This window comes from Watersipora subatra, chromosome 1 (genome assembly GCF_963576615.1).
Source record: "Watersipora subatra chromosome 1, tzWatSuba1.1, whole genome shotgun sequence".
NCBI lineage: Eukaryota > Metazoa > Bryozoa > Gymnolaemata > Cheilostomatida > Watersiporidae > Watersipora > Watersipora subatra.
The window spans coordinates 18,379,033-18,396,057 of record NC_088708.1 but is presented as its reverse complement, the minus strand read 5'-3'; the positions used below and the strand labels follow the sequence as shown (position 1 = coordinate 18,396,057).

General features: G+C 36.9%; 1 protein-coding gene across 3 annotated transcripts; it reads left to right on the top strand.

Annotated features, from left to right (window-relative positions):
• The first annotated feature begins 957 nt into the window (after nt 1-957).
• LOC137386015 (serine/threonine-protein kinase Nek8-like) lies at nt 958-16,904 on the top strand. Of its 3 annotated transcripts, none has more exons than XM_068072662.1 (15): nt 958-1,029; nt 1,923-2,048; nt 2,318-2,523; nt 3,529-3,755; nt 3,970-4,101; nt 4,936-5,144; nt 5,281-5,333; nt 5,591-5,781; nt 9,556-9,673; nt 10,905-10,981; nt 11,072-11,189; nt 12,510-12,669; nt 13,021-13,163; nt 14,632-14,784; nt 16,601-16,904. In XM_068072662.1, exons 2-15 carry the CDS (start codon nt 2,002-2,004, stop codon nt 16,765-16,767), a joined length of 2,001 nt encoding a protein of 666 aa, XP_067928763.1. In that variant the 5' UTR covers nt 958-1,029; nt 1,923-2,001; the 3' UTR covers nt 16,768-16,904. The 3 variants fall into 3 exon arrangements, with proteins under 3 accessions (XP_067928763.1, XP_067928762.1, XP_067928764.1); XM_068072661.1 differs by lacking the exon at nt 958-1,029 and adding an exon at nt 1,137-1,217; XM_068072663.1 differs by lacking the exon at nt 958-1,029 and having other exon boundaries at nt 1,941-2,048; nt 2,337-2,523.
• Nucleotides 16,905-17,025: the final 121 nt, after the last annotated feature.

Sequence of the window (17,025 nt, the reverse complement as noted above, 5' to 3'; positions counted from 1 at the left end):
AATACCATAACTGCTGTAAAACATTGCAGCAAGCACCTCGATACATCAACAAGCAAACATGACAATCTAGGGCAATTGCTATGCTGCTAGAAATATCAAGCATGGGAGTTGTCCAACCTTCAAAGCTGGTGCAACGTGAATAATTATATGAAACATCAGTTAGATTGGGAGTCGTCTGATCATTATAATGAACAGCTTATGAATGAAAAATAGCACAAAATTGCTACTAAATCATGATTATTATTGATCAACACCACTTAATATGAAAAAGGCTAACTGGCTACAACAATCACTAATAGATATTCAGTGAGGCAAACAACTCTACGGAGCGTCAAGCACAAGGAGAGATATATCACCAATATTACAGGAGCCAGCTAGATTTATGACTTGTTGGAGCGAAGTAGCAGTCAGCATGCACCAGATCAGCAACTAGTCATCAGCGAGACAATTATTTCCAACACTTTATTTAGTATATTTAGATATTGCTTATAACATCATTTTAGTCTAGAAAATGTTGTATTGTATAGCAGTAGAAAAAATATAGCTTAATTTTTCAAATAATTATTACAATAATTATTATAACAAAAAAAAACAAAACATTTCAGATATTAATTAGTATAAATTTAAATTATTAAATAATAAAATTTTCTCCCTTGACAGAAGCACAGCAATAAATATTCATTCCGAAGCACAATGCACGACTAGCAACTCAAACATACTTGCATCTCTAAATGTCTCAAGCAAACTTATATGCATTCTTTTTTGGATACATTTAAGCCATTTAAAGTGGCTGGCAATCGTCATTGCACCAGCATGAATGTATAAGGAGTTGGATGGATAGACTTCTATGTTGCACCGTTATATATCCTTGAGACGGGCCGATGGTACAAACAAATAGCCCCAGTCTTACTTCGTTTTTGCTTGCAGCCGGAGCAAAGCGAAAGTGGTTTTACTACAACGATAATATAATTACAGTCCATGACTTCATCTATTTTACATAACATTTTCTCCTATGGTATTTTAGATACGGTAACGGCTTTTTGTTAACTTGCCATTGGTTGGTAACGTCATTGATTGTTGAAACATAATGCTCAGTCATTCTTGTTAAACGTAGTTTCATTTTTGTTGTCAAAACCTTTACTCGTACACTGTTAATGCTCACTCTAGGCCAACCAACGAATGTCCGCTTATAATTTGCCGATGGTCGCAATTATCAGGTTACATTTAATTAATGCTTTTTATTTATTTAATTATTGATTTGTTTATAGCGACGGAAAAGTTTGACCTTTTGTGATTTGAGATCATGCAGTAATTTCAAATAAACAAATATAATTTGAGCCATTGCATTGTCAACCAATCAAGTTGTAAATTATTCTTTTGCCTAGCTATTATCGTTCAAGAAGCATCTTTGCAGAGGCATACTGTATGTATCTTATTCAACGTAAACGTGAATTTGAATAAAAAACAGCATAATGTAAATATCATAGTTAAATAAAATGTAGTGGAATATCTTTGTCGTGTTCTAATTATTTGCTTCACCGCTTCTTAAAATTTGTCTAAAAATGTGAATTAGCGATAGAAATGCCAACCTCTGTCGAGATTGGGACTTGTCTAGGTTCGGACTTGTCGACGTTGGGACTGTTTCCCTTCAGGAAGTATTAACAAACGATATCAGGGAGCGTTGTTTAAACACACTTCAGTTGGAATTATTATTTATTACTGTTAGATGTATTTTGTTCTTTTAAGTTTATGAAATGGTTTTTGCTTATGTTTAAAAAATTTTTACATTGACCAATATTGCCCAAAATTATAGTTTGTTTTGATGCTATTTGGCCATTTTTATATTAACACCAGTTGGTCGTTATTTTTAAGGAGTAGTTCTTATGAATAATATTGTGTTTTACTGACATTTTGTTTTTCAGCGGACAAAATAACTTGATCAGCAGACTGCTGTGGTTGACAATGGATGGCAAGGAACACACAAAATTATAGGTGATCGAGATGGAGAAGTACGAAAGAATAAAGGTTGTTGGACGAGGAGCATTTGGGTGAGTTTGTTTTTACACTGGAAGCAATTTTGAGTGATGCATACAGCTGTGCAATTTTTGCATGTCATGCGAGGCTGGGAATTGATCCACATCGCAAAATATATTAATTATATTTAGCTGCGGATGTACATTACCTTCGCATAATTTGACCAGCGTGCCGAGTTCGGTGCAACTATACGAATTTGCCATTTTGGTTATATAGCCAATGATATACAGCCCCCATGGGGGCTGTATATCATTGATATAGCCATATGACTGTGTATTGGTAGGGTGGTTCACCTCATTCAGGCTGTCTCAGACAAAAGCCTGTCGATAGTCAAACAGATTCCTGTTGATGCCATGACTAAGGAAGAACGCATTGCTGCTCTGAATGAAGTTAAAGTCCTCTCTATCCTCAATCACCCCAACATCATTAAATACTATGAAAACTTTTTGGAACAAGCAGCACTTATGATTGTCATGGAATACGCAGAAGGTATGTAGTTTTAGGCGGTGTTTGTAATGTATCAATGGCCATCTTACAAGCTCCATCAGTCTCTAGGGCTATTCTATGTAATAGTTGGGGCGCTTGACTCTTGCTACCAAATTAATTCCTTTAATGGAACATAATTTGGCCTACATGTTCGGTAAAAGTTAATATTTGATTTATAGCTTAATAAACTGCCATAACTTTGGAACCACACAGTATATAAAAAATGTCTTGATGCCAAGTTAATCAGCATGAAATTTTACATCAGCTGGTCTTACAAAAAATGCCAAAAATGTGTTGCATAATTACCTCGGACACTTTTTTGGCCATTTTCCCTACGACCATGAGCATGTTCGAGTCGGACGATTTATCAATATTATTACTGCTTGCGGGATTATTTTTACTGCTAAAAATAAAATAATCACACTCAGTAGTACTATTCTTCAATAGATAATCACTCAGAGTCCATTGATCTACAATTAGTGAAACTTCTGTAGTTGTAATGCGTCTGACACAGCTAGTCATTGCTAAGAGAAAATTAAAAAAAAAAGTTTTTGCAAAGTGAAGCTATGCTCAGGATGGGTTGGAAGCATATTTTCTTTTGCTCAACTCATAATAACAGCTAATTGTTTACTTTCATTCAAGTAGAATTAAAATAGGCTAATCAAAAGCATTTTGTGCGAGTCCTACTAAAGCCACACCATGTGGCTCGTGACCATACGTAAACACTTTGCCGAGCCGTACTACCCGGCTCGTGGTAGTGAAAGAACTAAAATGAAGAAAACTGTTTCCATCTAGAGTGATGGATTTAAATCAAAGGATTCTATGATTTGATGTTATGATTGAGTATTTTTACGTTACGAATTTGTTTTATTGTCCCATTTGAGAGAATTGAGCTCAACAAATACTTTGATAAATCCTCCATCTAGGCCGAACCAAATCACGTTTCTAAAGCCTTGAACTTGCACTTTGCTACACATCAATGTCTATATGATATATAATATTTAACAGGAGGGACGCTGTTTGAATTCTTGCAAACGTCAACGAAGCTGATAGAGGAGGTGGAGATACTCAAATATTTCACTCAGTTGCTTCTCGCTGTCCAGCATTTTCACTCAAAGCAGATCCTTCATCGAGACTTAAAAACCCAGAATGTTCTCCTCGACAAGACGCGTAAAGTTGTCAAGATCGTGGATTTTGGCATCTCTAAAGTATTAACAAAGTCTAATGCTTTCTCTGTAAGTATCTATCTGCGCTAACAAACTTCGCACAATACTCCAACAAACAAAGCCTTGATGATCTTAATGTCATTAATTAGTCTTAATGATTAATGCCTTTTTTCTTCAAGAGGAGTTGTAATCTCTTGGCTTTTGCATGAATCAAATGCAAAGCTGGTGATTCAAGTATGTTATGCTGACACGCAATCGTGACGTTCTGCTACCTGCTCTACAGGTGGTTGGCACACCGTGCTATATCTCACCAGAGCTGTGCGAAGGCAAACCATACAACCAGAAGAGTGACATCTGGGCTCTCGGGTGCATACTCTATGAGATAACCACTTTGAAGAAGGCTTTTGAAGCCCCGGTAAGGTTAGGTAATGTTTGTCTTTCTCGCTAATGCTATTCTCCAGTGCCTTACACTGTTAAATGCCCAATTTTTTTTCAAAAGTAGTACAAATAAGGGTAAAAATTCATATCAATAAACAGCAGTTATACGTAATGCACAAGTTATAGTAATATTGATGATAAGTTATGGTGTACTTCTAAATCGTAAACAGGCATAGCTAGTCAACATTGTCTGATGACTTTGAGAAAAAAGACCTTCCTCAAGATGTGGTCGAGTGTTTATGAGCAGGCAACCCTAGGATATATCAAGAAGATGGGACTGCCCTTTTTGAAATTGGTACAATATTGGCAAAGGAGACAGTCCTAAATACATGCAAAAATATGTGTGCTCATTTGACAAATTTTAAGTGTGTAGATATTAGTTAGTGTTTTAGAGAGGTGTGAGATTTACATAAAGTTAACAATTCCAAGAATTGACTCATTTCTAGGTAATAGAATTGATCTCTACTTAACCATTTGCATCACCTTCATCAGAAGTTTGCAAGGTTCATCTCCCAAGTGAAATTTGACATGTCTATTGCAACGTGTAACACAGCTGTTACAACTAAAGAGTTAGGTATAGGAGTCTCACGTTCTAAGAGTTTTCAAGAACACTATCGTCTGCTTCATGTATGGTTTCAAGGGAAACGGTAACATTTTTAGAAAAAATCCATTGATGGACTCGTGTAAGGCCAAGTTTTTATTTCAACGCAAATGTTTTTTTTGGTTACTAGTTCAGTCTTTGACCCACCAGCTATGTTGTATCCTCAACAATGTCTAGCAGTAATATAGACTACCATCATCTTTGTTACAGTCCTTGCCAGCATTGATAATGAAGATAATGAGGGGAACGTTTGCTCCACCTGCAGAGCATTACAGCCAAGAGCTTAAGGATCTCATTCTAAACCTGCTACAGTTGGACCCGGACATGCGACCGAGCGCCAACCAGCTTATGGCTAAACCTATTGTCATAAACACCACATTACTTCTCCTTGACATCGGCAGCACCCAGTGCAAAGCGAGGTATATAGAAACACGGAATTACTTCTGCAGTCATTAATGAGAATTTTTCAAGTTTCTGTTGTGTATGTTACCATTATATGACAAATAGAGATGATACTGGGTTTGTCTGAAGTGTGTCGGTTTGACTCCTTTTTAGGCCAGATGTGATAACCCCACAGGGCAGGTCTGCTAAAGTTACTTCTAAGTGCAGTAAGTGATATCACTATTTATTTTAGTATTCACTCTGCTGCGTTATTCATCTTAGATCTACGGTTGTCTCTTACTGATTGTGTGATAAAGACACTGTGGTAACACCAGCCATGTATCCATGCCTGATAGCAGCTGACGAGCCATATGTAACTGGGCATGGCTGTTTATTGAACTGTATGTTGTTTTATGTTCAATGTCATCGATGCATGAGCTTGCTTTTAGAGCTCTCGTGTAACATCAGCATACATTTCATACAGGTATGAAATCAGATGCGGAGTCTCCTATTATTCAAATTAAGTCGCACAGCAGAGTGTGGTGCTGGGGCAATGGCATATCTAAGCCGGGCATGTTGCCTCTACCCTCATCTGACTCCGAGATAATTGAGGTCTCTTGCAGTAGGAATCAGCGAGCGGCCGTAACTCAGAGTGGCACAATGTTTGTCTGGGAGGTAAGATTATCTTAGCATAATTAATGTGTTATACATTGTAGTGTTGGGAGGCTGATCATGCTCTATCTTGGACTGCTGCATAGCTAGTTCATCTAATATTTCACTGTCAATTCTCGACGCGTGAAGTCAATCTGTTGCCAGATATCAATATCGTTGTATGCTGGAGTGAAAACTCTTACAAGAATACACCATTGTGTTTCATTTAATTTGTTGTACATCCAAAGAACTTGGCGATAAATATTTGAAGTAATTACATGTTAAAACAAATGCCTTATATAAAACAGTACATTACCTTGCCTACTACATTTTCTTTACCCTACATTACCTGCAACTGTTTATCATCTGTTTTTATTACCCGTGCGTTTTCATTCCAAAGCCTTGCCATTTAAGCCACACTAGCCTGATGGATTTGTTAGGCGATGTATGTGGTTATATGTGTGCAAATACACTTCCGCTCTCCGTTCCGATGCAACGTGATGGCATAATTTTATGTGTGCTCAATCGTGAAAGCAAGTAGTTAGCTCTTATTAGCAAGCTTCATCAAATTATTCATTGGCAATGGGCCAGGCTAATAGCAAGTGGCAGTCAACTACATTACCCGTCATTGTTTATAGGCTGATTTTTAGTACCTGGGCAATGCCTGGCATCTAGCTAGTATATATATATATATATATATATATATATATATATATATATATATATTGTACTATATATTATGTATATATATATACTAGCTGTGCCACCCGGCGTTGCCCGTGTAATAGAAAAGTCTTTGGACAGAAAATTGATTTGTATTTAACATGTAACATATGCCATTCTAACTTTCAAAGTACATATCATGAGAGAAGTGTATCGTGTAGTTGAAATAAATTAAGAGAAAAATAAAAACAACTGTAAAGGTTTTAAAACTTTGTCAAACAACTGTACCTTTCAAGCTAGTAGCCTGGCATATTGCCAATGGAAAACTCCACTAAGCTAGTTAATAATATTAGGCTTCCAATGACGGTAAGCCATGACTTTGAGTCTGCATTGTTGTCCAGCTCAGCTGTTCTAATAATAGCTATTGCCGGAAAACCTACAGACGGACAAAAAAAATAGAAATATATATATATATTTCTATTTTTGAGAAATATATATATAGATATAAGATATATGCAGATCTCAGTGTTTGTCTGTCGTTTGTCTGTCCAGTTATAGCGATAAAATTTTAGCAACGAAAAATCACCTTCATACCGGATTTGTACTCGCGACATTCATTTCACAAATCTACTAGCAAGTACACGTAACCACAAGGCAAAGCCGTTCTCATTCTCATTTCTCTTAGTCTCTTACCATATTATACTGTATACCCTTTTCGTGATAATTAATATTCGTGATAGTATTAATTAGTACTACCTTTTGCGTTTGTTATTTTTTTAGAAATTTGTTGAAAGCTAGTTTTTTCATAATTACCTTTTTTAGTTTGTGCTTTTTAAATGTGCCATTTCAATTTCAAATGTGTCGTTACATTCCTATTTCCGGTTTTTCCTAAAACTCGATCGCTAAATCTGTAAAGAGTAAATATTTTTCACATGGACAGTTTTATTATCTTGACTAGGAATTGTCTCTATATTCTCTCTCTGTTTGGTCAGACAAAGTACCGGATAAAGAAATTTCGATATCTCAGTATCTCGATATCTTTGTACTATTATCGAGAGGTACCAGTATCATCGTATTCGAAGTTTCAATGGATAACTTCTGCTGCAACGATAACCTTTTTTATACCCACGCACTTCTATGCACAAATTGTTATTATTAATTCAACATATTCATGATTTTTATTTTGTTTTCTCAGTTCATATTAATTGTGTCTTTACCAACTCATTTTTCGTTGTAGTCGTAGCAAAACAGACTTTATTTAGCCATTTCTTGCTAATTATTTCACATTAACATTTAAACACCTTTACAGTTATTTTGATTTTTTATTTTATTTCAACTACACAAAACACTTTTCATGATACGAAGTTTGAAAGTTAGAATGGTAACTGTTATTATGTTAAATAAAAATTTTTTTATGTGCAAAGAGTTTTTATTACCCGTGCGACGTCGAGCTAATCTAATCTAAAATTTTCCCACTACACCCTTCTAGAAAGAAGGAAAGGTGTGGGAACTCTTTTATTACAAAAATTCTTTACTAAAAACCTCTCAGGTCTCGAGTTGTTCTCGGCCAAAAAGAATTAAAAAACACATTTGTTCGGATTGTTGGCACAAACAGACCTGCTTTTTGTCGAGTGTTGTGGTGCTTGATAGTATTTTTAAAATCAGGGACCGTAAAGTTCCTTTCCGCTGCTTTTAAATAAAATGCACACCTAATATCTTTTCGCCGACAAGTGTATTCTTTTCGCCGATACGAGCATTCAACTAGTTTATTTATATATAGATGGAGCCGGTGAATGTAAAAAATAAATTATAAGCAAGAAACTAAATTAATAAAGTAATAATATCCAATAAAGGAATATGATTAATTGAAGCGTAGATGCGGTGACATAGGAGTCAGATGGTGTGTAGGTAGGAGTTGCAATAGATAGCCCAGTCTAATTTAAACCACGTCTGTTTCTTAAATTGACATAACTTACTAATTTGTTCTGTTTTATTTGAACTATAAAAATTTTACCTTCTATTAATGCAGTCAGTTTATCCACACACACACTTATATTCAGCTTTCTTTTTTTCATAACAGCTACTGGACAATCTTTCAAAAACTTGTTAGTTAATTCATCCAACGACTTTTATTCATAATTTTCTATTGTTTTATTGCTACGAAAATATTGCCTTCTTCCTGCTTTCACAACTGTTGCTGCTTGCACTTGTATTCTTTGAGCCCAGGATTTTAAAACAAAAAGATGGATGTGAAGCAATGTTTACTATTTAAACCAGCGATCTACTAGTTGGTGCTATAATTTTTGCTGTTTCCTCCTATCATTGCACATAAATCGTGCTTAAAGTTGCAAATCATTGGGTAAGGAATTTTGTATATCCTCATTATCTTGATCTGCGTGTATGTTTAACTAGAGCTCTAAGGATTTGTTTAGAAAACGATGCAAGAGTCAGTAGGCAATGAGTTTCGCTACTTTCTACAGTGATTAGATACATTTACTTTTAACATATGTGTAATATCTGTACTAAGTTTCTGACTTTTAATAGATTCAGAATGTTTGGAAATTGCATTTGCTCACACGCTTAATCTTCTGCTGTGTATGACTATTGAAAAAAGTTTTCAATACCAAATATCATATCTTTAATACGAAGCGATAATACAGTTAGTCTTATTACGAAAACCCATCAACCATGGTTGTACATTTTAATATGAGGATACTTTGGGAGTTGCCTTACCATTATGTACCTGTTAGCAGGGTTGCACAACTTCACATAGTTGCTTTAATTATGAAAATGATAAGAATGTGTAAATAAGTGCAATAAATATTAAATGCAGTTAGTATAACCTGTTTGTTTCTATAAAATTGTTATTGATACAATAGTTTATTGCAGTCAATTACGCTCTGCATAATTCTCACGCATATTTTTATCAACATTGAATGAGGGAATAAGTTATTGGTTTTTATTATAATTGCTTTAGGTATGCAGCTGTTTTTAGACTTGTAATATTTACTATCAATCAAATGCTGTGGATATGCTGTTACATCCTAAACTAGCCTGTGGCCTCTTTATGACCTGATGAATGTGTCAAGGAGCAAATACTTCAGTAGATAAGTAGGCCATACATATATTCTTCAGAGCGCACCTTTTGGAATGGATACAGAGTATCCCTACATTCCTAGATTACTGGAAGGCCAGTCTGCTGTCTCTATCCAGCATGTCTCCTGCGGAGATCTTTTCATAGCCTGTGTTACAGGTATGTCTGCCTAAGTCCTAATGAGTATCAAGGGTCGAGATGTGCAGGGCTGGTGTTGGATTGACGAGTTCACTGCTAAAATATTGTAGGACAACTGGTTGGTTTTCAACTATCTTTTTGACCTGTTTAGTACTCATGTCTGACTAGGGTGAGGGTAGGGAAATGCTGGAGCTTAAGATAGAAACTCGAGTGTTTTTGTTGTTGATGAACATTAAGTTAAACCCAAAATGCTATTTTTGTTGTTTTTACGTAGATGTTCGCCTTTGTGCATCGTTTATACAGATGGTATTACTGATATTATTTCACTTTTTATCAAATTGTTTAACCATTTGTGAACAAGGAGCACAAGTCTAGATCCTCATCTCTCTGTAGTTTTTTTGAACTTTTCAGGCTGGTTGGAATGTTTGCTATTTTACCATCGCATTTCCTCAAAATGGTCACTTTGTTTCGTTACATTTATCTGTGATTGGTCGACTTTTAGTTTCATGTATCTGTGATTGGTCAAATTTTAGTTACATGTATCTGTGATTGGACGATTTTCAGTTACATGTATCTGTGATTGGTCAACTTGTAGTTACGTGTACTTTTAATTGGTTGACTTAGTCCGATTACAGCGAAAATGAGTAGCTTGTTTAATCACTGCTTTATGTTATATGCAAGGTTATTGGTAGCGCTTCGTTCACAAACAGCAAGAAAGGTCGGCTTTTTGTTGGATTGATGAGGCAACTTGGGCTTTTCATGACTGTGCTTAAAAACCTCTCAGCAATTGAGTTCACTCATCGAAGTCCTGGCAATACAGCTCACTTAACTCATAGTAACAGACATGGTTCTCCTGCATCGTAGTAATAGAGATCACTCACTTACCTCATAGTAACGGACATGGTTCTTCTGCATCGTAGTAATAGAGATCACTCACTTACATCATAGTAACAGACATGGTTCTTCTTCATCGTAGTAATAGAGATCACTCATTTACCTCATAGTAACAGACATGGTTCTCCTGCATCGTAGTAATAGAGATCACTCACTTACCTCATAGTAATGGGGATCTTGTCACGTTACGATTTATTCGTTCTTCCTATTTGGCAGAGTTTAATTTTGTCTTCATTAAAGAGTTCTGAATGATGACATACAACCTTCAGACAGGTAAACCTTTAGCGGTACTCAAATAGTGCTCAATTCCACTAACACTGACATGGTGAGGTAAGCCGAGGAACACTTTATTTTGTAGACAGAGGGATCTTAATGACCTTTGGCAGTGGAGCCAATGGCTGTCTGGGCCACGGCGATAATCTTGACATTGCACAGGTTTGTCCTTGACCGTCTTTCCGTCTAGTACTGCCATTACTGTTAAAATTGTTGTGTCATTATCCTTTAGCATTACGTTGATATTTGCAGGCGAAAATAGTAGAAGCACTACTAGGATATGAGGTAATAAAGGTTTCGTGCGGACCAATGCACATCATGGCAGTGACCAATGACAATGAGGTATTCGCTTGGGGAAAAACAGACTCAGGTATATTGTCTGACTAAAACTTATTCGCATTACTTACACTACTGCTACATAACATGCACTATGTGTCCATGACGCGCATCATGCAGATTTGGAGTTGTGCGCCTGTTGCGTTAACCGTGCGAATTAAGTGTTTCTATAGACATTCGCATATGTGGATTGACTCCAGCGCCTTGTTGAAAAGAGGTAAGAAATTGTACGCTATAAGTTAATAATTAATGATGCAGTTAGCGACGCACGTGTTAGCGACGTAAACACGTGAAACTCGATCGAGAAAAGAAGAATGGAAGTATTGAAAATGTTTAAAATTGAATAGCCGACGCGGTATTTCAATGCGCATCATTTGCAAGTGCTGTTTCCATTATTCGCAAGCCTTTATTATGGATTCGACAATCTTTTGCGAATTGCAAAACTCGCTTAGCTTGTGGATTTATGCCGTTTCCATGATGCGGTTACCTTACGGATTGGTCCAGATTTGCACATCATGCGTGTCATGGAAACATAGTGATGGATGTTTTTACATGAATATTCACATGACAAAGGTTAGTCTAGTCGTCTATAATTAGTTTTTTTACCCGCAGAGTGTTGGAGAAAGTTCGAACAATTATTGTGCATTTTACTGAAAAAGATTTGCTTTATGCTTGTTGATCACTCACCGCCAAACTCTTCCCATTTGTTGACCACTCACTGTGAGACACTCCCATTTGTTGACCACTCACTGTCAGACACTCCCTATTTGTTGACCACTCACCGTCAGACACTCTCCATTTGTTGACTACTCACTGTCAGACACTCCCCATTTGTTGACTACTCACCGTCAGACACTCTCCATTTGTTGACCACTCACTGTCAGACACTTCCCATATGTTGACCACTCACCGCCAAACACTCCCCATTTGTTGATCACTCACCGCCAAACACTCCCCATTTGTTGACCACTCACTGTCAGACACTCCCCATTTGTTGATCACTCACTGCCAGACACTCCCTATTTGTTGACCACTCACTGCCAGACACTCCCTATTTGTTGACCACTCACTGCCAGACACTCCCCATTTGTTGACCACTCACTGTCAGACACTCCCCATTTGTTGACCACTCACTGCCAGACACTCCCTATTTGTTGACCACTCACTGCCAGACACTCCCTATTTGTTGACCACTCACTGCCAGACACTCCCCATTTGTTGACCACTCACTGTCAGACACTCCCCATTTGTTGACCACTCACTGCCAGACACTCCCTATTTGTTGACCACTCACTGCCAGACACTCCCTATTTGTTGACCACTCACTGTCAGACACTCTCTATTTGTTTCTCAGGCCGGCTTGGTCTCGGATCAGAGGAGTCAACTAGCTACAATAAGCCTATGCAAGTCACCACGTTACCAGATGACTGTAATCCTACCAACGTAGTCTGCGGCTTCAACTCTTCGGTGGTCCTCACAGCTGAGGGGCGTACTTTCTGCACAGGCAGCAATCGGTAAGACAGCTGAACCAAAGGAAACAAGGAGTCTTTATTGTAACACCAAAGATTTTCTGATATGCATACTTGCTGTTCGGCGTATATGAATGTCCTTCATTTCCTGTATAAGTATAGCTGCTGTATTACGTATGTAGATATCCTTTATTATCTGTATCAGTATTATAGCTGTTGTATTACATATGTAGATATCTTTTGTTATCTGTATCAGAATACCTGCTATATTATATATGTAGATATCCTTTATTATCATATTATTACATTTCTGTTGTTTCATTATATTTCCTTCAGCATCATGCGGATTATCGTAAATATCATATTTCTGTTGTTATTTTTTTTATTGTTATGTAGGGATAATAAACTCTGCCTCGACTCACCGCACCGAGAGCTCAATGAGACCATTTATAGATTCACAGAGATTACTCATGGGGCTCTGTGTACGAGTGAGATCGTTCAATTTTCTCTTGGCACTATGCACAGCGCAGTAGTCACTGGTAAGTTACTATGCACAGCGCAGTAGTCACTGGTAAGTTACTATGCACAGCGCAGTAGTCACTGGTAAGTTACTATGCACAGCGCAGTAGGCACTGGTAAGTTACTATGCACAGCGCAGTAGTCACTGGTAAGTTGTTATGCACAGCGCTGTAGTCACTGGTAAGTTACTATGCACAGCGCTGTAGACACTGGTAAGTTTTAAAATTTGTGATGCTTGTTAGAAGTCTGTTTCGAATAAATGTATTGTGGGAGCATGAGCCAGAGAATACACCTCTACCAGTATGTCTATGTAAGCTTGGGAAGGTATCGTATATATGAGTCTTTTCTGGTTACTCGCAAGTTACATTGCTATATAAGACTTTCACCACTACATAGGTTAATCATATGCCAACATCTCGTAGAGGTCTGTAATTCGTGTTATGTATGCTGCCTTATCACTCCATATTCTATCATAGCTGCTCTATATGCTGCCTTATCACTCCATATTATATCATAGCTGCTCTATATGCTGCCTTATCACTCCATATTATATCATAGCTGCTCTATATGCTGCCTTATCACTCCATATTCTATCATAGCTGCTCTATATGCTGCCCTATCACTTCATATTATATCATAGCTGCTCTATATGCTGCCCTATCACTTCATATTATATCATAGCTGCTCTATATGCTGCCTTATCACTCCATATTCTATCATAGCTGCTCTATATGCTGCCTTATCACTCCATATTCTATCATAGCTGCTCTATATGCTGCCTTATCACTTCATATTCTATCATAGCTGCTCTATATGCTGTCTTATCACTCCATATTATATCATAGCTGCTCTATATGCTGCCCTATCACTTCATATTATATCATAGCTGCTCTATATGCTGCCTTATCACTCCATATTCTATCATAGCTGCTCTATATGCTGCCTTATCACTCCATATTATATCATAGCTGCTCTATATGCTGCCTTATCACTCCATATTCTATCATAGCTGCTCTATATGCTGCCTTATCACTCCATATTATATCATAGCTGCTCTATATGCTGTCTTATCACTCCATATTCCATCATAGCTTGGTATCATAGCTATCATGGTAGAAATCAATAGTATGGAATAACAGTAAGGCCATCATTCGTGAATTATGTAAGGTAGCTGGCTAACAGCTCCATTATCAAAATATTACTAGTTCCTCTCAGCATGGGCCAATCAACATAAGAATATTGTTTCATGTTTGTAGAATATTGTTTCATGTCTGTCCCAGTTGTCGGCAGAGATTAGATAAAATCATTCTTTATACCGATGGTCAATACCCATTGTATCAAGCATCCTGTGTTACTGATTGCAAGAAACCAGTGATTAGCTCCTCATTAGAATCTCATCAACGTAGAATCTCTTCAATGTAGAATGCATAGTGTTGAGTTGTTAGCTGATGGGCTGTTTAGCTTAGAATGATATTGGTTTCTTTGCAGCGTCTGGTCAGGTGTACACATTCGGTAGTAACACATATGGCCAACTGGGAGTGGGTAGGAGTGAACCTACACGGGCTGTTTGTCTTGTGGAGTCCCTCGAGTCTGTTATCAATGTTTGCTGCGGAGACACATTCACTGTTGCTGTTACTAAGGGTAGGAGAGATGCAAATATGTCTGCCAACATTTCTTTATACATTAATATATATTTTTAGCTAACCGTTTTCTTTTTTAGACTTGCTGATGTTCCTCCTGTTACCTCTGAAGTGGTTGCAGCTGTGATCTATCGTACATATTTCAATACTGAACACCTCTAATTCTAAGACTCATTGTTACCAAGACGACTGGTTTTACAATTCCCAAAGTGCATTACGCTATGTGATCAGCTGCAGCGTTAATCTAATTATAGCTTGGAAGTCTTAAAAGGTTGACTTGCAACAAAATTCACATTACAGTTATTTGGTATTAAAAAGTTTACCTTGTCTTACTCTGCTGTGTTGTAGGTGCAAAATATGTTGAAATGTGATTACAAGTTCTTAAAACCTCAAAAACGAACAGTTAATCGCAGCCATCACAAAAACGCCGTAGGTTGGAATCTCTTTATATCGATGACGTACACAACCCGACGTAGTTATTGTTTTGACATGCGATGTTATCACGTGAATTGAAAGGCCAATAAAAGGCACAATATAAAACCTCTTGTAGTACTAGTTTATGATAAAAAAAACAACAACCACGTCGAGTTGAGTACGTCATCAAAATAAAGGGATTCCAAACTACAGCGTTTTCGTGATGGCTGCTATTAATTGTTCGTTTTTGAACTTTAAGAGCTTGTATGTAATCACATTTCCGCATATTTTGCACCTAAAACACAGCAGAGTAAGACATGGTGAACCTTTTAATACCAAATAACTGTAATGTGAATTTTGCTACAAGTCAACCTTTAAAAAATATTACTCTGAGTAAAAAATACCTTCTTGTTGGTTTGCATAAATTCAGCAAAAACTGTTTTGAAAATGTTGTTTTTAAATGGTTACATTTAACCTGTATGAAAAATTTACACTTATAAGATTTTATAAATGTAAATTATAATATAAATGTAAATTATATTATAATTTACATTTATAAGATTTTGTTTTCAAGTCAGCTTAGGCAAAATGGTTTTTAGCCGGATGGCAATACTTGCGAAATAAATGTTGGCCCATTTGAATTTTGTGGAATCATGTGTGCTGATTTGCCTTATCGGAGTTTGGAAGCTTCCAGTCACTCATGAGCCTGACTGGCCTTGCTAAACTAATAACATTGCTCATTTCAATCAAAGAAGTTCAGTAGTAGTTTTGTATACATGTAACTCATAATGCTCAGGTGCCCGTGTTAGATGGATATAACAAGGGTATTCTATGTCTATGGCTTTACTTTACTGGTTGTCTGAAGTGTTTTCATAAAATTTGTTTGTCTACAACTTTTAATAAAGGACGCATCTTGAAAGCGATATTAGTTTTGAACTGCTGACACAAGCTCTAATACAACTCTTCTATATAAATAGTTGGGTACAAAGGAATTTTTGTACTGAACTAAATTGTTTTTACTGAACTATAATTCAGGCACTGGCTGTTCTTAATGAACTGCCTAAAGAGGCATATGACATTTGTGATTTCTCAGTCATTTTGTAAGCATGTATTTTGAAGAGGACTGACGATTTTTAGCCAATCCCCAAGGGCAAGTCTGTGAGCACTGGAATCTTATAGGCTGAAGTCATTGATAGTGTATACCGGTAACTGTATATCTAGCCCATCTTTTATGAACCCTCCCTTTGAAAAACCTCTGACCTGATATTTGCAGGCGGCTAGTTTTTTATCACATATCAATTTGCCGTCTTCATTCCTCATTGCTAAAGTTACTATTAGTAGAGAGCAAACATAGCTAGGTAAAAGTAGTCTCCTTTGTGTTGAAGTATACCTTGTTCTTGCAGAAAACAATGTTTATACATGGGGAAACAAGTCAAGAGGCCGGCTCGGTAATGAAGATAGGGATACAATGGCTCCATGTCAGGTAGAAATCAATGTTGGAAGCCTACAGCTTGTATCAGCAGCTGCGTCTAACGGTGGTACACTGCTGGCCTTTGGCAATATTGGCTAATAAAATAATGCAGGTAGTGTTGGCGAGTGCCTGCAGGATTTGTTACCACGATAGTATTTATCTCATCAACCATATACACCACATACTGACTCTTCCTTGCCTGGCACTGGATTCAGTTTATTTAGAATTTAGATAGAAATTGGCAAAATTGCTCTTAATATTTGTTAATTTGGAAATTTAGAAACGGTTAGCTACGAATCTCATGTAATCATATTTTACATATTTTTGTGCAATACTCTATGCAATGCTATGTAATAA